Below are 21,574 nucleotides of genomic sequence, written 5' to 3' on the forward strand. Positions count from 1 at the left end.
AAGTAGTAAATAGTGGTTAGCCTGGCTGCAATTTCATAAACAAGTCATCACATGGAATAGATGCTATGTACAGATCTACAAGAAGAAGCACACATCCCATCCAATATATCCAGCGCAGTGCATTTGCCACAGGCTGCAAGTATGTTTGACCTTGAATCCTATTAGAGAAATCAATAGGGTTCACTCACCTTTCTGCTGCTCCACATCGATTGCCGAGGATCCCTCACTGACAGGCTGCGGCTGCACCCGGTTCTGATTGTTCACTGAAGACTGCTTGTTTAAATGCTGAGGGTGGGTTTGACTTTGGGCTAAGCATGGCATACTCCTTCTAGATGGCTTCAACTGGTGCTCCTTATCTGTTCCACTTTTACTTTTAAACATACCTATTAGGAGAAACAAAAATCACAATGGTTTTAACAATGTTACATTTGACATGCAGATATTTAGACCATTCAGTTATGTCTAAGTATTGTAAAAAAAATATAGAAGTATGGTGTATAGCAATAAACAGTAAGATTCCTTTGCAATCAAGTGGGCATCTGTCTATGGAATCAGGTACTGAGTAACACAACAAGAATAACTGTATTCTATCCACATCAATCTAGTGCGTGAAAACCATTTGCTCTTCTGTCACATCGCAGTGGCGCACACTTCACGATAACCAGATGGGAGAAACTTCCAACAGAGCAATAAAGGATGAATTCTGACTGCTTTATGAACCACAGCATTGTGCATATTCACTCCTGAATGCTTGCTTGAAAAGATTCTCAGGAAGGCCTATGGCAATAAGTAAGTACCTGTCTGAATGACACCAGAAGGGAGTCAGAGCGGCTGAGCAGTCACAGCGAGAGTAGGTTATATAGCGCTGCACTAATTGCATAAATGACATCACTGATAATGGAAAACGAGAAGGCAAACAGAGAGCAGACCTGTTGGGTGACAAAGTCATCTAGGACCTCTGGGGAGACTCAAAGCCTGACTGTCACAGTAATTATAAAATCAGTTTTGACTGTAAAGAACCTGAACTCACTAAATGGCATTTAAACAAATTAGGGTGTCCAAGTACAAGAGTAACTTAATTCTAGTGCAGTAGCTGCTGATATATGCTTGTTAGGTCTGAGCACATCTGCCGCGGTGATGAAGAGAGCTGCACCATTTAACCTTTTTAACTTTCAGTGGTTGATCACATGATTACTGGATTAGTTCAAGTGGTATGAAAATCAGCATTTCCTTTTTGTTCTAAAACATTTTTTTACAGCATAAAATCTACCACAAAAAAAAGGAAGAAAACTTGTAGCAGAACAGCATTCACACAGTTAAACACTGCACTTTGTTCATCAACAGAAAGCTCCTTGCTTCAGTGGAAAGCATCTGGCCGCTTCCAAAGAGGTGATAACATTATATGTTGTTTACATTCCTTTGTCAGATACATTTAGTAAACATTAGCAAACTGCTGAAACTGAGAAGCAGAAAGAGCTGACAAGTGCTTGCTAGATAGATTTTAATATATAAATACAGCAGCTATGCAATAAAATGCAGACAGCTTTTAGAGAAGATACACTATACGTTGGGGATTTGTTATTTGTAAACAGACAATTTTACTTGCGCACAAAATCAAATATGATAACTGTATGGGAAATAAAAGGCAGGAAAACACATTTTTTTAATGTTATGTCAGAGTTTTATCGAACTATGAGTGACCCAATTCAGACTGGTGTATGCTTTAAAAGCTGACCCAACCAAATCTATAGGCCTCTTCCATAATATGTTGTCTATAGCAACAATACCTTTCAGCCCAGTCCATTCTATCTCAGTGGATAAGACTGTACTGTGTACATTTCACCTCAGTGTCTTGGCATCAGATGTGACAATAAGTCCTCTTTTAGATGGGCAGCTGTCAGGCATTGGGCTCACCACCTGTCAGCTGCTCTGGTGGGTATGCCAGGCACTAGCAAGAGCTTTGCACAGCCAGCGGGGTGAAGTCTGTTCCCTGCATGCACATGTCTACCCAGCTCTTCATCATTCTCTTGCGAAGTACAGGCTCCAACAAGGAAAAATCTGTATTTTGTTTTACATGTTTGCCTAGAGCATGGGTTTAAAGGACACCTGAACTGAGAGTAATATGGAGGCTGCCATATTTATTCCTCTTGAACAATACCAGTTGCTTGGCTGTTCAGCATGTCACTAGCTTCTTCCAATACTTTTAGCCGTTGACCCTTAACAAGCATGCAGATCACATTTCTGACCTAAGTCTGACTAGGTAAGCCACATGCTTATTTCAGGTGTGTGATCAATAGAATAAAATAGAATAGAAAATCTTTATTGTCATTGTAACAACCGAAATTGTACAACGAAATTCTTAAGTGCAATTTTCCAGCAAAAGCAAAGACAGCATAACATTCCATTCTTACATACATTGCATTGCACACACCCCTTATCAACATGGCCACTTAGCAGCATTTAACATAGAAATGGCTGAAGGATAAAAACTGTTCTTTAGTCTGTTTGTCTTAGTTTTTATAAGTCTAAAACGTTTTCCAGAAGGCAGATGTTCAAATAACACATGTCCTGGATGTGAGGCATCGCTTAAAATTTTCTTAGTATTCCTGAAACAAAAAGAAGTATATAATTCTTCTAATGGAAGAAGAGGACAGCCCACTATCCTCTGGGCAACCTTAATTACCCTATGAAGCTGCTTTTTCTGTGCTACTGTGCAGCTTGAAAACCACGCACAGAGACAGTAGACTAGGACACTCTCCACTGTACTGCGGTAAAAAGACACCAACAATTTCTCAGGAATATTATTCTTCCTAAGCACCCTTAAAAAATATAGTCTCTTCTGTGCCTTTTTCACTACTTCAGCAATATGTGACCCCCAAGTCAGGTCCTCTTTAATAGTAACTCCTAAAAACCGAAAGTCTGTGACCCTTTCTACAATATTTCCATTTATAATAAGTGGCTGAATGTCATCTGCCTTCTTCCTAAAATCCACTATAAGCTCCTTGGTTTTAGCTACATTTAGGAGCAGATTATTGTCTCTACACCACATTTCCAGCCTTTCTACCTCATCCCTATAGGCAGACTCATCCCCCCCTGATATGAGCCCCACCACTGTAGTGTCATCAGCAAACTTAACGATGGTATTACTATGGTGGGCAGGAACACAATCATGAGTGTAGAGGGTATAGAGCAGGGGGCTCAAGATACTATCGTTTGAGATATAGGTTGAACACCACTTGTATAATTGGTAACAGTGTACAGGGATCAACCCTGTGTACCAAAAGGGTCCACATCACTGTAGCAAGAAAGTATTCGATCCACACCACTCAGGATAAATCACCAAATGTATTGAATCCAAAGACAGAACAACAAAAGTGTCTAGGTGATACCTTTAATACTTAACTTTGCAAGAGTTCTTTGCAAGCTTTCAAAACGTTAAGTTTCTTCTTCAGGCATGATACAGAACTGGATCAGAACTGTACGGCTCTGTACACAGTTTTGTGTATGGTTCTGATCCAGTTCTGTATCATGCTTGAAGAAGAAAGCTTTGAAGAAAGTTTTGAAAGCTTGCAAAGAACTCATGTACAGTTAGTTATTAAAAGTATTACCTAAACAACTTTTGTTGTTATATCTTCAGATTCTCTCCACGACTAACAACAGACCACACACAACCACATTTACTGGCAAAAATGAAAAGCCAAACATGCTGTAAGGCAGCTACAGTCTGCTGTTTCTACATACTATTAAAGCCAAAGAGATCAGCAGGATGCCAGGCAACTGGTATTGTTTAAAAGGAAATACATATGGCAGCCTCCATATCCATCTCTGTTCAGAATATAAAGAGCACATTTGTAGTGGCATTAACCATTGGCAATAAAGTGTGTGCTGTTTCTGTATAAAGTCATACTTAATATTTGTCACAATAAAAAAAAAAAAATGTTTAGACATAAAGCTCAGACTATTAATGAACACCAACATCCTTGGTTATTTGTCCTTGCATTCATCAAAGTTCACAAAGTTCATGTACATGTTATGCAGCTTGAGCTTGGACCAACAACAACTGACAGGAAGCTGCTTATAATTTACATGAAATTTGAAGAAAAGGGGAACTTATTTGCCCATCAGTGATCATCCCTTTTGGACAGACCCTTTTGAAGCAGGAAACTTAGGCGCTCGCTAGTGGTGGATGTGTAGACAGCAGACAATTAGGGGCCCATTAAATTATCTGTAAGCAGGGGAAGTTTGGGTGCCCAAAGCTCCCCTACTTACCAGTAATTCAATGGGCCCCCTATGGTGGTTCCCGAAAATTATTGTTTTTTTGTGGCGGCAACAGTTAAGGTGAGCCGTGTGGTGGGGGGAAGGGTTAAGGTTAGCCACGGGGATAGGAAGATAAAGGTTATCCACAGGGGGTAGGCAGATTAAGGTTAGCTGCAGGAGTAGGAGGATTAAGATTAGCCGTGAGGGGGTGGGTGGTTATGGTGAGGCTTAAGTGGTGGTTGGTTAAAGTTAGGGATGGGGGTGGATACGTTTAGGCATCAGCAGTGGGAGGGTTCAGTATGAGAATAGACTTAGGCTTAGCTGTAGTAAAATATTGGTATTTCATACCGATATTTTACCATTGTTTTTCCACTTTAACAGTAGAATAACGGTACATTTACCAATACTTTACACAGAGTAATGTGGAAAAGTGTGAAAAAGTGCAAAAAAAAAAAAGTTTCACCAGCCCCCTGCAGCCGCCCTGTGCCTGCGCCATCATTCCTTAACTTAGCCACAGTGGCTAAGTTAAGCTTTCGGTGACAGAGCTGGTCATCAGCCACTGTCCCTGCATGGCCATGGCCGTGCACGTCCTTGTTTACACTCCCACCGCGGGAGCGTCCTGCGCATGTGCAGTGTGCAGGATGCTCCTGACCAAAGACGCGCAGGTGCAGTGGCCGGCTACTGGCTCTGTCACCAAAAGTGATACTTAGTCACTGCAGGGAGACCAGAGGATCGTGGAATGACAGTGCAGGCACAGGGCACATGGCGGCTGCAGGGGGCTGGTAGAAGCTCCAGGTAAGTGAAACTTTTTTTTTCTTTTATTTATGTTGACTTTAGGTTCCCTTTAATATGATAGATGGATGTATTATAATTTCAGTGGCAGCTTTACTAAATGATTGTTTTAAACATCTGTTCAATACAAACTATCCGCTCCTTAGAATCCAAGAATCCGTACAAGCATACCGCCACACTAAATTTGCTTTTGCGCTCATGTACAGCATCTACCATTGTATTGTTTTTTTGTTTTTTTTTATAAATTGCTTTCTAAGCAAATGTACAAATTAGATTACAATTACATCATGGCTCTATCAATAGACAATTTATATTCCAGGCCTGTACTGTGGGAAACGTGATTCTCACAGTACCTGAAGCTAACAATGCCATGCATAGCTGAATAATAACTGCACTTGCGGAACCTGCTTTACAAAAGACACGTGCCAGGAATATTGGAGGGGAAATGCAGTAGCTGCTAAGAGTGACTAGGTAGAGCCCTTGCTTCATTTCCAAAATTCATTTTTCATTCATGTTCATAGACAACTCAAATTACAGGTAACATGTCAATCAATCCATTATTCACTTGATAAAATTAATAGATCAAAAATGTGCATATCTTTAGACACAGGACGGGAAGAGTTGCTTTAATTCACATATATGTGATATTTTATCTGTTCGTCAGGTCTAAGAAAAAAAGGAAGGGAATAACTTAAAGAGAGGAGTGATCAGACAACAAGTACAGGTAAGAATTGAATAACTGGCGTCCCAAATATATAGAAGATCATGAGAAGTATTGTGGGATTGGCAGGAAGCAGGGAGATGCTGGGAAACATTTTTACATCAGCAATACACTCACCGAGGGACGACCTGGTCACTACGGCTGCAACGTCACTGCCAGTGCCTCACGTCACTGCAGCGCAGCAGGCCACAGTGACACTGCATCCCGTGTGCTGTGCCAGCACCTGCATGCATCACTAGTAGAAGCACTGTCTGCAGCCTAGTCACCGGGAGGTTCTCCCGGGGATGCTGAGACAGTGGGGGCGGAGGCAAAACGCAGTGGCAAATTTCATCAAACATTTAACCTTTGTGTCATGAGCACAAGATGGCTATGCAGTATCCACAACAAACGTGGCCATTTTGACAATGGCAAGTGAAGGGGCCACCGATTCTTTCTCTGCCCAGGGCCCCCATGAGCCTAAAGCTGTCCCTGAATAACAGCCTGTCTTTCTAATTTAAAGGACAACCAGAGGCGTAGCTAGAGTTTTCTGTGCCTAGGGACAATGAGAGTTTTTACTCCTCCTTTGGGCAAAATGGGTATGGCCATCAGAATGTGGTTGTGGTCATGGGTAGAGTCAAATGTTGTTTACATAGGCAAATGTGCCCCCTTCCCCCATATAGCAATATGTGCCCCCATTAAATAACCAAATGCGTGCCCCCCCCTTTAGATATCCGGATTCGCACCACTATTTCTTCTGCTTTAAATGCCTCTGCTCTCCTCTGCAAAGAGAGGGAGAGAAGCAAGCGCTCTTCGGGCAGCCAGCTAGCCACCTTACACGTACCGGACAAAAACTGTCACTTGCATACCCGATGTTTAACTCTTTCAGGCACTTAAAGAAAAAAAAAGGAACACAGCCTAGTTATTTTTGTGCTTAGCACTGTACATACACATATCTATCTCATCATGTCACCTCGGTTGTCCTTTAAGACTAAACTTTTAATATAAATGATCAGTTCTGTTACATCTGGCCTCTGGCTCTTCAGTTCATTATTCTTATCCCAGAATGTTCTCATTTCTTCTTAATTAGCTTTCTCCACCTTTTACATGTCTCCATCAAGCTCACCAACACAGATTTACTGCCATGAGAATATATTGGTTGCTGGGGGCATGTTTATAACCAATGTTATCTATATTACATTGCAAAGATTTATTGATCTGCTGCCTAGTCCTCTTATCTTGGCGCTCCAGTATATGCTTGTACATAAGCGGAGCTGCAGAGGGAGGCAAGTGTCACACTGCAGGCTGTGAACCTTTATGCTGATCTCACAAAACAAAACATGATGTATAGTAAATTAACTGCTTCTTTAATTAAAATCCCTGTAAGTCTGTCCAGATCGCTTATGCAATAAAAACACGATTAGGATAGATTTGTGTTTAAAATCCAATTATCTGCTGTTGTTTTGTGAGTAATGCTTCAAAGGCATTTATTTTATAATAAATAATACATAACTGGGTCAATTATACTGCATAATTTTGGTACATCATGGGAGGAAAAGCTAATTTGATAACATTTTCTGGAGGTGGAGCTTAGCAGTAATGGCATTTACCAAAGAAACGGATTTGCCTAAAAATGTCCATAAACAGATGATGCTTCACAGCTGCTATGTAGAGATGGTCCGAACCTCCCATTTTCAGTTTGCAAACCTCCAGCGAAAGCTCGGTTCGCGTGAACTTTCGCGTACCGCAGTAGTCTTCAATGGGGAGGCGTACTTGGAAAACTATAAAAATTTATGCTGGCCACAAAAGTGATGGAAAAGATGTTTCAAGGGGTCTAACGCCTGGAGGGGTGGATGGCGGAGTGGAATAGATGCCAAAAGTCCCGGGGAAAAATCTGGATTAGACACAAAGCAGCGTTTTAAGGGCCAAAATCACATTGAATGCTATATTGCAGGCCTAAAGTGCTTTAAAACATCTTGCATGTGTATACATGAATCAGGGAGTGTAATTAGAGTACTGTTTTACACTGACACACCAAACTCACTGTGTAACGCACCGCAAACAGCTGTTTGTGTAGTGACGGCCATGCTGGACCCATAAGACACTCATATAGCCGGCGGTCATTGCTTCATTGTGATACGCAAGCCCCTTCAACGCCGCTAGGTAATGATCATGAAGAGGAATTGGCACATGTACATGCCTTTTGTTTTGTTATTGCAGCCGCAGTGCAGCCAGAAAAATTAGGCAGGCATGTACATGCACCAAAAAATTATTATGGCGGCCGCTTAAAAATTCAGGAATCAGCCTGGAGTCCTGGACCCTGTTGGTGGTGGCGGAGAAGGCAGTGAAGCGGCCTGCAGGCAGAGATGCTGTGTTGGGAGCGACTTAGTCTTGGGGCAGAGGCAGTCACACAGCGTGCAGGCAGAGGTGCTGTGTGTTGGGACTGACTTAGTCTTCGGGCAGGCCTGACCATGCTTTGCAGACCACGTGGTCAGATGGTCTCTTGACCCAACGCTGTGTGCCAGAGAATGACACCACTTGCCTTTCAACATCACGGTACAGTTTGGGCATTGCCTTTTTTTGAGAAATAATTGCATATCTGCCACTGCGGTGTGTGGATTTGCTTCTGTGTGCTGCTTTCCCTCAGGAGGTCATCCCATTGCAGTTTGTGCTTTGTAATCATGTGCCTTCGCTAAGGTAGTTGTCCCTACGCGGGTATTGGTCTTTCCACAGCTCAATTTTTGGTGGCAGAGAGTACAGATGGCATTGCTCTCATCTGAGGCAGACACACAAAAAATGTCCACACTGCGGAGCCCTGGGATGATGCCACTTTGGTGGTGGCGGCCGACTGAGTGTTAAGTGGGGTGCCAGAATCAGAGCAGGATGAGGAAGGTATGTCATGCTTCCGTGCAGAAGCTGAGAAAGATGAGGTGTTCTGTGTTAAATAGTCAAGTACATCCTGACAATACTGTATTTTGGTCGAGGGCCGCACAAAATCACGAAAGCGCAACCTCAAACAGACCTGCCAGGTGGCCTTCCTCTGCCTTTTGTTTTGTCCATATTGGGGGGGATGAAGTGAAAGGTATGCACTGACTTGACTAATACAATGTGCAGTCAGTCACACAGGTGCAGTTAACAGGTATGCACGGAGTGGTATATCACACTGCGTGCGCTCATGTAGGTAGGTGGGTGCACTGAAGTGAACAACAGGTAGTAGGTATATGCAGGGATGGGTATTACATGTGCACCTGTCACACACAGACAGGCACAGTGACACTGACTGACAGGGTTGTATATAATGCAAGTGGGCCACACACACGCACAAAAAAAAATAGATCACAAGTACAAAATTAGCTCTCAAAAGAGCTGTTGAGGGGTGCTTTTTTAGCAATAACAATCAGCCAGGAGCAAGCTAACAAGCCTACAAGAGCCTAACTAAGCTTTCCCTATGAGAGTCTGCAGCAGCTAACCCTTCACTAATTACTGCAGGCACACGAGTGAGTCCACTGCCTGACGCTGCCTGCCTTTTATAAGGGGGGGGGGGCTCCAGGAGGGAGTGTAGCCTAATTGGCTACAATGTGCCTGCTGACTGTGATGTAAAGGGTCAAAGTTGACCCTCATGATGCACTATGGGGGCGAACCGAACTTCTGGAAAAGTTCCCGGTTTGCTGACGAACCGTTCGGGCCATCTCTACTGTTATGGTAACTCCCCACTACTACCCTCTCCATAACCAAGCACTCACTGTCTGCTCAAAATCTCAACAGCAGGTCTGGGGAGACAGAGAATAATTGAAGCTGTGCTCTGTGGCAGAGACAGAGCAATAATTTTGTGGTAAGGCAGCAGAGTAGAAATGGGGGACCAGGTAAGTGAATTTATGCAGCCAACATTCTCTTCTCATAATCACAATTTCTGTCATTAGACACAGCCAGGCCACTGTCCAGTCTCTGCCAGCAGTCACTAGCCAGTGTCCAATCTATGCCAGCAGTCAATGCTGTGCAGTCAGCGAGGACCAGAAGACTGTGGGCACACTGTGAGGGGAGTTAGATGGTTCAAACACAACTGACAATAAGTACGAAAATGAGATAGAATACAGAAGCCCTGGGAAGATGGGAAATACTTAATTGAGCGCTAAAAAGCGGTTTTTCACCTCTGGTCCTAGTCACTCTTGTCTACAACCTCCATGGAGAGAATATCAGAATTGGGGTAACTTAGCTGAAAAGGCGCAAAATCACTTATAAAGATAGTTGTTGGCGGGGGGTGGCTAAATTAATTGTAGGTCAGACTAGGCATATTGCTGTAGGCAGCACTACTACAGGGTCAGGGGGTCTCCTATGAGAAATCTCCACTTATCTTCTTTGGTAATATTTCTTTGAAATAGTATTTGACAGCTTTGTTGCAAGAGTTTTTCACAGCTAATCAAACTTATGCCTAATCAAGCTCCTTACTGCAGATTGCAAATTATCAAGGTAGGAATAATGGAATCCATGTATCCATGGTTTTATCACTGTAACTTAGAACTGGATGTGAGCACGTCCTGTAAGAGTCAGTTCTTTAGCAGTGTGATGGACTCTTATATGAAAGGTGTGCCCAGGTGGGACAGGTTTTTTTTTCTTTTTTCAAACAGACCGGTGGTTACTTCGGCAATTTTTGATCTGCAGATGGCATTGTCTTTGCTACACATATCCCATTTTTCTTGCCCAATATCTGCTCATATTTCCCACCTCAATGTAATACGAAGGCCAATAGATTTGGAAAACTATGAACAGATTGTGTAGGTAAGCTCTCATACTAAATGGAAGTGGCATAACTGGCCATTGGCTGGCCAAACAAAATTTGATGTGTGTAACAGGCTTTAGAAAGTTTGCCTGATTGATGCCAAAGATGGAGCCAGCGTCAGATCAAAAATTAACACTCACGAGGGAGCCGCTGGTCTCTTCCAGCGGCATTGCTGGAGTGGTCCATGCTGTCGCCTCTTGTTGGTCCACGTACTTAATCATTTACATTCATTTACCGCCTGCTATATCTCTGCATCACTGAATTTAAAGGGAACCCAAGGTGAAAGGAATATGGAGGCTACCATGTTTGTTTCCTTTTAAATACTGCACATTTCCCATCTGTCCTGCTGATTCTCTGCCTCTAATGCTTTTTCCATAGACCCTGTACAAGCATGCAGATCAGATGTCTATGACAAATCTGACAAGATCCGCTCCATGCTTGTTTCAGGTGTGTGCTTTAGACCCTACTAGTTTGCCAGATTCGCCTGTTCGCAAACTTTTGCTGAAATTCGAGTTTGAAGTTCGCAAACAGAAAATTTGATGTTGGACCATCACTAGTAAATTATTGAGTGAGGTAACAGGCGAAGCATACACCTCCCCTAAATAACTGGATGGATTGTGTGTGACTAAAAATATACCAACACTACCATATTTTTAATACAATAACATTAGTAAGGAAGTGAAACACTAAGCAAAGTAGAGACCTAGCAAGTTATCCTGAGCAGTCGAGAGCAAAGTACAGAATGGTAATATGGCTGCTCCAGCTTTGATTTTCTTATTCATTAAGTCTATCATTGCAGTCTGACCTATACTGTAGTTTGATGTGTTACTGTGGTCTGACTTGTTACTGGGTTTGGATAAGTCGCTTGGAAATGTTGATCCAGGGATTTTATCTGATTGCCATCTGGAGTCGGGAAGGAATTTATTCCCTTTTGGGGCTAATTGGACCATGCCTTGTAAGGGTTTTTCACCTTCCACTGGATTAACAGGGATATGTAAGGGAGCAGGCTGGTGTTGTACTTTGTTCTCTGGTTGAACTCGATGGACGTATGTCTTTTTTCAACCCATATAACTATATTACTATGTAACTAAATATTCGGGTGATATATTGTCTAACTTTATTAAATATTAAACATGCCTAATTATGTTATCTTGAAGATGTTTAGCTTAGTTGTTGTCTAGGGACATGCTGCCTAATTTTTTATGTTGGGAACATGCCTACCTACTTGTTACTGGGGGATTAGACTACCTAATTGTTATTTGGGAGACATATACTGCCTATTTTTTTTTTTCGGGGGGTGGGGGGGCAACAATTGCCTAATTATGTTGTTTGGGGCACATGTATATGCTGTTTTATGTTACTGAATGACTGCCTATTGCCATGCCGTATTTAAAGGCCATGCCCACTTGATCTTAGACACAGCTGCTTAAAGTTTGCCAAAACACATAATTATTTTCAGTGCTTTCCCTTGGTTCTGTTTTTTTCTAGATACTCAACTGCTCAGCCTACAGCAAACCCTCTACAAGCCATTATTGTGCTAAGCTGATGAAATAAGTAACCTGACTGAATGCTACTGTTTCCTTTAAAAGCCTTTTTAAATATAATGCTGATTCACAAAGCTTTTTAGGAGGCAGCTTAGATCAGAGATAGTTCTCCCCAAGAAGTACCATTTTTAATGTTGTAATGTAATAAGAAAGGCGACAGCTATAACACAAACTTTGACACGCAGCCTGGGTAAGGATGTATCACCATCAGCTGCTGTCAATGCCTTTCTAAAAGCAGGCAGAGATTTTATATGCAGACACAGTGCATTGATGATGGCATCGAACACAAGTGACATACTGTATACTTAAAATCTGGAAGTAAACAATAAGTCCTTAATGCCAGTTACATTAATACTGTAATGTGAAGGGTTGCAAAAGGGAACAGAGCCATCTTGCAGTGATCCTAAAAGTGATACATTCTGCAGTATTAGCCCATTTTCCTTATTATACAAAGATGTCTAAATCCACCTAAAATTGGCCTATTAGAGGTGCCCACACTTTTTTGGCTTGTGAGCTACTTTACAAAATTAGCAAGTCAAAATGATCTCCCTATATACAATTTTAGGAGCACCATTGTATGTATATAATGGAAAATGTTGTGTGGTCGAGATCTACCATGAAGTCCTTCGCGATCTACCAGTAGATTGCAATCTACTCAATGGGCACCCCTGCGCTAGTAGAATATGGGTAAAATGACCAATATTCTTCTATTGGCAGTGGCTAATTCCGATGGTAAAATATTGGTTATTTTTATTAATACCTTATCCCTCTTCTTACACGAGCCCTCCCTCTGCCGATGTCTAACCCTAACCTACCCCCCACTGTCACAATATCTACAGTGGTGTGAAAAACTATTTACCCCCTTCCTGATTTCTTATTCTTTTGCATGTTTGTCACACTTAAATGTTTCTGCTCATCAAAAACCGTTAACTATTAGTCAAAGATAACCTAATTGAACACAAAATGCAGTTTTGCATTTTGCACCACAAAAGCGGCATTACAGAAGAGACGGCCAAGGTACTTCCTGGCGCGGACAGAATGAGGGGCCAAACAGTCTCTGAACACCTTATAGATTACACAGGTATGCATAACATATCAAATTTGTAAGCTCAGGTTCAATTTAATCCTTATCAGCAACGTCAACACAGCTTCCCCCCTTCCCTTGTGCTGTATGCTGTCTGCAGTGTATTCATTGCTGCTGCCACCCCTTGTGCTGCTTCTGCTGGGGTATCAATATCTTCAGGAGAAACCCCTCAACATCTTAGCAGGCTGGAAGATGGTTAATATTATCAGGATTTACTTTATGTCCAAGTGAATTATTACCAGAATGCACAGCAAGTACACAGCTTTGATTTGTATTAAGTATTCGAGCCAAACAAGCATTTTTGGAAACGTTGCACAGCAGTCTATAAAATGAGCTAATCTATCATTATTGTCGACATTCATTTCCAGAGCTGGAAAGTTTAAACATACTTTCATGTTTTAACGTATTGTTTATAGCCAGGCGTTTGTTACAGCAGTGCATGCTAGATCTAGTGAACATGGCAAAGAAGGAATGAAGCCGGCACCATCAGAAGTATTTATGCTCTTTTAATGAATAAAAAACATGCCATCAGCCAATATGCGACGTTTCAAGGCACGTAGCCTCTTTCTCAAGCTAAGCTGTGCATGACAAAATCAAACAATGAACGAACAGTCTTATATAGCAACAACATGTATGTATGGCAGCCAATCCGGTTTGCATGAACAAACAACAACCAATTGGACCAGGTCCTACCTAGTGGACCTGATAGGAAACTGCGCTGCTGCCTACCTGATAGGATAGTTTGGAATGGAGTCCCACCTCTCCATCTCACACACACTTGTACCCGGATGAGGCAAACGGCTTCACAATGCCGGGCTGCTGTGCGGAAGTACGTCCCCACAAGGTTATGCCTACGGTGGACCAGAGGGGAAACCACTCGCACTACGTAAGGGAGAGGGCGGCTATGCGCCGCCCACTCCCCTTCTGCCTGGCAACTAGTGACGTGAGCGGACGGATTTCCGCTCATACGTCACTGATGTAAACAGGAAGCCAGCATGTCTGCCGCATGCGGGAAAGCGTGGATCTGTTGCCCATCATAGCCGCCCTACAAGTGTAAAAGTGTGTGTGAGATGGAGAGGTGGGACTCCATTCCAAACGATCCTATCAGGTTGGCAGCAGCGCAGTTTCCTATCAGGTCCACTAGGTAGGACCTGGTCCAGTTGGTTGTTTTTTGTTCATGCAAACCGGATTGGCTGCCATACATACATGTTGTTGCTATATAAGACTGTTCGTTCATTGTTTGATTTTGTCATGCACAGCTTAGCTTGAGAAAGAGGCTACGTGCCTCGAAACGTCGCATATTGGCTGATAGCATGTTTTTTATTCATTAAAAGAGCATAAATACTTCTGATGGTGCCGGCTTCATTCCTTCTTTGCCACTAAGATTCTGGAGTGTTGCCAGAAAAAGCCGTGGCACATCACCGTCAATTTCCTAGGGGAGTGCTGCACCATCAACTAGCACAGATCTAGTGAACATTTAATAGATCAGCTGTTGGGGACTGCAAAGTAATCAAGCATTTCCAATGTCTGCGCATTGTAGTAAGCTTATATATTAAAGTGACATTTTTGAAGCAAAATATAAAAACTGTAGCTAAAGAATGTTCCTAAAACTAGCACATTTCTGGCTTACACTCAGCCTATAGTACTACTATTGCTAAGAGCCCACTGTTGGCCCGGAAATTCATTACTGTTCTTATGGATGTTTTGTTCTAATTGGATTTGTTTTTAGTAGGCATACAATATTCATTTATAAATTATTTTGTCAGTGTTTGGCCATTGTAAAATCTCTCCTCTCCCGGAGTTACTTTCTGAAATGTATGACAGCTTTAGTCCTGTCTGGTGTATCTCTGAATGTGTCGGTTAATGAGCATTTCGAAACCAGTACAAAAACATAGCTGGTCTCCCAGAATGCTCTGGGGTGGTGGTGGGTTGTATTCCGGATGATCAACAGCCTAGGACAGGGCGTAGCAATAGGGGTTGCAGAGGTTGCGATCGCATCGGGGCCCTTGGGCCAGAGGGGCCCCACAGGGCCCTCCCTCAACCGCAGTATTACCTCTCTATTGGTCCTGTGCTCATAATAATCACTTCTATAGATGCTTTGAATAGTGGTAATCATTAACAAGCTGTTCCCCATCCCCTTCTTACACCTCTGACACTGTAGTTGCCATTGGCAGGTTTTGGTGCGCAGTATCAATTGTTATATAGAGACTGCTTGGGGGGCAGGCATGGTCGGAATAGCCCATTTCCGTTTCCGGCACAATTCCGCATTCCGTCATATAGAAATTCCGTTACCGTTCCATTCCGACGGTATACCGGGGCAGTTCCGCGGAATTCCAACTTATACGGAATTCCGTCGGAAAAATTTTAAAATTCCTCCTCCTCCTCCTCCTCCTCCTCCTCCTCCTCCTCAATATTTTCACACGTGGTAGATGTTCGGTAAGTTACCGAAGAGGCCTGTGTAGTGAGGGCATTACAATAGGAAAAAGGCAGCACCGACATCCCTATACATGTGCCTTTTATATTTGTTGTGCTGCCTCTGCTCTTGCTGAATCTGTCTCATTAGTCTTAAGTTTCTATTTACTTGCCACAGCTTAGATGAACTGCTGAGAAACATTACACATTCCCTGCTTAGGTCATTTTGCCACGAGCTCCCACTTGCATCCCTGCATATTTAAACAGGCACTCAAGGGGTTACACTACCGAAGGGTGCCTAGAAAAGAAGGGTGCCTGGAAAATAACTTTAATTCTTTTCTCTCCCCTGGCTGCCTGGGGGGGTCTGTTCCACCCGAGAAGCCTGGCCAACCTATCAGCAGCACTTGCAGGGGACAGGGGAGGTTTCTATGGTCCTGTCACACACGGAGAAGGCATTCCAAGCTCCTTATCGACAGGGGAGAGCTGGAGATAAACACCGCACATGTTATCGAATGCTGTGAGCTTGATGAATTAACATTTGCTGACATTTTACTGACATGTGTTGAGGTAATCACTTAACAAGTCGGTAATTTATCTCTCTGCACAGGAATGTCTGCTTCTCATGCGGTAACTGCTTTGATGAATTAACATTTTACTACGTGCTCCGCAGTGGCGTACCTAGGGCATTTGGCACCCGGTGCTGGGTATTAAAAGACACCCCCCACCCTTTAAAAATGGGCGTGGCCACAACGGGCAAAAAAATTGGGCGTGGTCATGACCGCATGAGGGCGGAGCTAACTGTAATTTAAAGTATTAGCTAGTATAGTTGCCCCCAGTATAGCTAGTACAGTTGCCCCCAGTATAGCTGCCCCAGTGAAGCTAGTATAGTTGCCCCCAGTATAGTTGCCCCCAGTATAGATAGTATAGTTGCCCCCAGAGCTGCCCCAGTATAGATAGTATAGTTGCCCCCAGTATAGCTAGTTTAGTTGCCCCCAGTATAGCTAGTTTAGTTGTCCCCAGTATAGTTGCCCCAGTATAGCTAGTATAGTTGCCCCCAGTATAGTTGTCCCCAGTATAGCTAGTATAGTTGTCCCCAGTATAGCTAGTATAGCTGCCCCCAGTATAGCTAGTATAGTTGCCCCCAGTATAGCTAGTATAGTTGCCCCCAGTATAGCTAGTATAGCTGCCCCCAGTATAGCTAGTTTAGTTGTCCCCAGTATAGTTGCCCCAGTATAGCTAGTATAGTTGCCCCCAGTATAGTTGTCCCCAGTATAGCTAGTATAGTTGTCCCCAGTATAGCTAGTATAGCTGCCCCCAGTATAGCTAGTATAGTTGCCCCCAGTATAGCTAGTATAGTTGCCCCCAGTATAGCTAGTATAGCTGCCCCCAGTATAGCTAGTATAGATGCTCCCAGTATAGCTAGTTTAGTTGCCCCCAGTATAGCTAGTATAGATGCCCCCAGTATAGTTGCCCCCAGTATAGCTAGTATAGATGCCCCCAGTATAGCTAGTTTAGTTGCCCCCAGTATAGCCAGTATAGTTGCCCCCAGTATAGATGCCCCCAGTATAGTTGCCCCCAGTATAGATGCACCCAGAATAGCTAGTTTAGTTGCCCCCAGTATAGTTAGTATAGATGCCCCCAGTATAGCTAGTTTAGTTGCCCCCAGTATAGCTAGTTTAGTTGCCCCCAGTATAGCTGCTCCAGCAGGGGAAGAGCAGCGCTGGAAGGAGGGGTGACAGGGATAGCGGCGGGGAGGGGGGAAAGATCCCCCCCCCTCCCTCACCTGGGTCCCCTCCTTCCGCCTCTCTTCCCCTTCAAATGACAGCGGGGGCAGCGGGCAACTTAGAGTAAGGGCGGGCGGGCAGAGACTACTACTCACTTTACATCTGGCTGCGTCCCAGCAGCTGGAGCGCTCCGTCGCCGTCACGTGCCTCTTCTCCGCCTCCAATGCGTGTCACAGCATTGGAGGCGGAGAAGAGGCATGTGACGGCGACCCAGCGTTCCAGCTGCTGGAACGCAGCCAGACGTAAAGTGAGTAGTCGTCTCTGCCCACCCGCCCTTACTCTAAGTTGCCCGCTGCCCCCCGCTGTCATTTGAAGGGGAAGAGAGGCGGAAGGAGGGGACCCAGGTGAGGGAGGGGGGGGGATCTTTCCCCCCTCCCCGCCGCTATCCCTGTCACCCCTCCTTCCAGCGCTGCTCTTCCCCTGCTGCGGCTGCATGGGGGGTCGTGGCGACACCCCCCTGGCTGGCTGTCACCCGGTGCACCACGCCCCCCTGCGCCCTATTGTAGGAACGCTACTGGTGCTCCGTAAAGTCAGCTGTTTTCAGCATTACCGAATGCGGTAATGCTTGATGAATCGAAGCCTTTGTCCCTTTTTCTATGTAAATATATATATATATTTCTCTACTAAAACGTGTTTGACTTTATTCTCATCCTTTAACCATCCTGGCGGTATGGACGAGCTCAGCTCGTCCATTACCGCCGGAGGCTGCCGCTCAGGCCCTGCTGGGCCGATTCGGATGAAATAAAAAGCAGCACACGCAGCCGGCACTTTGAGGGTCCCCCAGCCGCCCAAGCCCAGCGTAGCCGGAACAAACAGTTCCGGCCAGCGCTAAGGGCTGGATCGGAGGCGGCTGACATCAGGACGTCGGCCGACGTCCATGACGTCACTCCGCTCGTCGCCATGGTGACAAGGTAAGCAAAACAAGGAAGGCTGCTCATTGCGGCCTTCCTTGTTTATTCTGGTCGCCGGAGGAGGTCAGAATTACGCTTCCGGAGCGCCCTCTAGTGGGCTTTCATGCAGCCAACTTTCAGTTGGCTGCATGAAACAGTTTTTTTTTTAATTTAAAAAAAACCCTCCCACAGCCACCCTGGCGATCTTAATAGAACGCCAGGGTGGTTAAATTGATATATTATATATTTTAAAATGTTAATATGAAGGAAGATGATTGAACCAGGATAGAAATGACCAGTGTGCTTTGATTATAAAACAACACATTTTTCTTATGAAATCTTTATGGTATGCGTGCCTAGGGGTGTGACGGAGGCGTGGTCAGGGGTGCGGCAGGGGAAACCTTTGTGCTCTTGTCGCAGGTGTAGAACGCGCCTGGCGTGTGAGAGCATGATGGGGGTGAGCATACAGATGGACTGCGCATGCACTGACTGGAGGAATTACTGGGCCGGCTAGCAGAGGATCCAGGCAGCCCGGGAGGACGCCGAGGGAGCAAACAGCCTGAAGGAGGCAGATTGTATAACTTTTGTATGTATGTAAACTTTATTTAGTCACCCGTCTCAGGTACAATTTTAGAAGAAATTCCAAGTTTTCTCTTAGGTGATATTTTCACACCTTGGCCCATATGCAATTACCTTTTTCTCTTTGCAATTGAAAGAGTACAAAAAAGTAGGGGACAAAGTACTTATCTTGAGTATTTTCTTGCTTGTTGGTGGTTTAAAAAGGCATTTTATTGACAAGGTGTGAACATATCACCTGGAAAATGTTAATTGCATATGGATGGGCCCTTTAAACCACCAGCCAGCAAGAAAATAATCAAATTAATTTTTATGGTACTTTTTCACCAACTTTTAGGTACTTAGACAATTGTAAAATGCTTATGACCTCAATTCACTTAGCTTTATCAAACACTTTATCAAATGTTTGATAATTTACCTCATGGATAAAATCTAATTTTGAATTCACTAAGGTGTTATAGATTTATCAAATGTTTTATTGATAAAACGTTCAATAAATCTATAACATCATTATCAAACGTTCAATAAAGTGTTTGACAAAGCCTAGTGAATTGAGTCCTATAAGTTATATTAAAGTTAATATGAAAAGTATCTCCGAGGAGATAACTCAGGTGAAAAAGTTAATTGCATGTAGGCCCATGTTACACTAGCTATGGAGGAAAAGCAATCTATTCAATTCACATTGGAAGGTTTAAGGGAAACCAGGACAGAAAGAAACAGAGGCTACCATGGCTGTTAATATTTTATTAGACATAATGTTAAATAGGAGATCATCTATCATATACTTGTCACCACAAAAAGCAGGAGCACACTAATGATCAATTAAATCAACTATATTACATAAACGTAACAGTAGCTACTTACCAGTATACATTTTTTCATTGCAGAAACCTCAAGAAGAGAAACAGTTTAAAAAATACTCCCACCAAGGAATCCCATAGCAAAGGAGGAATGAACAGGGGCCCATGACGCCACCTGAAAGGAAGCAGGCAGGGGGACCTGGCGAGACTTTGCTGTTGCAGGAGGCAGCTGCTGGACCTACCTGGCTAACCTATACTGGAGAAAGCTACCTGGCTAAAGTATACTGGGGGAACGTATCTGACTAACTTATACTTTATACTGGGGGAACGTATCTGACTAACTTATACTTTATACTGGGGGAACATACCTGGATAACTTATACTGGGGGAACCTATACTGGGCATCTATACCTTGTTTCCTATACAGGGGGCATCTATACCTGGCTACCTATACTGGGGGAGTATTTTTTTTTGGGTTGCACCACAGGAGTAACGTGCAGTGCAAATTGTGTGTGGGGAGGGGAGGAACAAAGTAAGTTCTAAGTAGTATTTGTATTGTGTGAACACTGTAGGAACAGTTTGTCCAATAGGTGATATGCTATCTGTGGCTTGGTGGAGGCTTGTATCAAGGATATAAGTAAATTCCACACTAAAACTCTAAATGCCAGCTGGGGCAGCTGTTCTATAAGTTCCTGTAACTACTAAAACTATATATAAGTGGATAATGTAAGGCATTAATGTAATTTCAACACGATTTTCCACTTAGCAGGTATGCCTATCTAGGAGTTGTGTCAGAGGAAGAACATTTCAAAGTGCGTATCATTGAGAGCTACTTGTTTTGATGTTAATTTAACAAGTGGCTTGTCATATATACAGTTACAGTATACTGTATATAATTATTCATAGCTTGGCAAGAAACTGGAAATGTGTAATAATCCGCTCAGCTGGCTGCACGGGCAGACCGCTGTTTGACCATTCCTTAAGTCTGAGGGCTGCAGGTCTCTGGAAAAGAGACCTGTCTTTGCTTTGCAAGTTTCAGACCTGCTCTGCTGCTGAGGAATTTGCATATATTTGTTATGCAGATTGCCTAGCTGCCTCCTTTGAAGGCTGGCAGTATAAATACCATGTTCTCCCAGAATCCTTGAATGGTCAGTTGAATGGTTTGTTACTGCTAAACACTCCTATAGTGTCAGCCCTGCCTGTTTGTTAAAGATTATCTTAGAGTAATTCTTGGGACTGTACTAGGCAGTCCCTCTAGTGCAGTCGGATTGTATTATCTGTTTTGCCTGTACTGTCTTTCTGTTGCAATTGTCCTGTCGCCAGCGGCGGTCGACAGACAGGAAATCGTTCTGTCTGTCTGGGGGTGCTAACCAGAGCAGCGGTTGCTACTGGTAACCCCTTCTGTTTATTTGTCTGGATCGCACTTGCCCTAGTGGTAGTGGCAGTGCCTCCTTCTGTATCTCTGCCTTAGGGGTGCTAGCCAGAGCAGCGGTTGCTACTGGCAGCCCCACCTGTCTGTCTGTCTTGTCTGATACAAACGCTTGCTGTAGGCTCAGTGAGGTAACTGTTATACAAGCGTTCGCGTTCTCTATTTCGTGTTGTGTGTCATTGGTCAGTTAGGGCAGCACGCTCATCACTGGGCGCCTAACGCGCGGTGATCGTGAAGAAACGCATTCGCTGTTGCGAATGAGTGCGGTGTTCGCGTTTAGCTAGCGTTTGTTATTTTCCTTATCTTCTCATTGTTGTTTGCTGTGCCTTTGCTACTCTCGTGCTCTGTTCTGATTCAGCCTTGTGTCACTTCTGGCAATCGCCTCTCTCTTGCGACTGTGTTCCTGCTTTGTTTCTGCGAATGTGTGTTCGCTGTTGCTGGGTGGCAACTAGATTGGGGAACACACATTTAGTCTGTCTCGGTGCTCTCTCTTTTGGAGCGCTATCGTGCCCTACTTTGCCTGGATCTGTAC

At 43.7% G+C, this 21,574-nt stretch overlaps 1 protein-coding gene and 1 long non-coding RNA gene across 2 annotated transcripts in view; one reads left to right on the forward strand and one right to left on the reverse strand.

The window, feature by feature from the left end:
- ANO3 (anoctamin 3) overlaps nucleotides 1-21,574 on the reverse strand; it is a 522,514-nt gene that overhangs the window by 368,095 nt on the left and 132,845 nt on the right. The window contains exon 2 of the mRNA XM_068261501.1: nucleotides 189-383. Within this exon, the coding sequence (XP_068117602.1) occupies nucleotides 189-383 (195 nt within the window). The remainder of the gene's footprint in view (nucleotides 1-188; nucleotides 384-21,574) is intronic.
- Nucleotides 640-12,085, forward strand: LOC137539037 (uncharacterized). The gene is made up of 3 exons (XR_011024920.1): nucleotides 640-789; nucleotides 5,714-5,773; nucleotides 12,012-12,085. It is a non-coding gene; the product is annotated as an uncharacterized lncRNA (long non-coding RNA).

This window comes from Hyperolius riggenbachi, chromosome 11 (genome assembly GCF_040937935.1).
Source record: "Hyperolius riggenbachi isolate aHypRig1 chromosome 11, aHypRig1.pri, whole genome shotgun sequence".
Lineage (NCBI taxonomy): Eukaryota > Metazoa > Chordata > Amphibia > Anura > Hyperoliidae > Hyperolius > Hyperolius riggenbachi.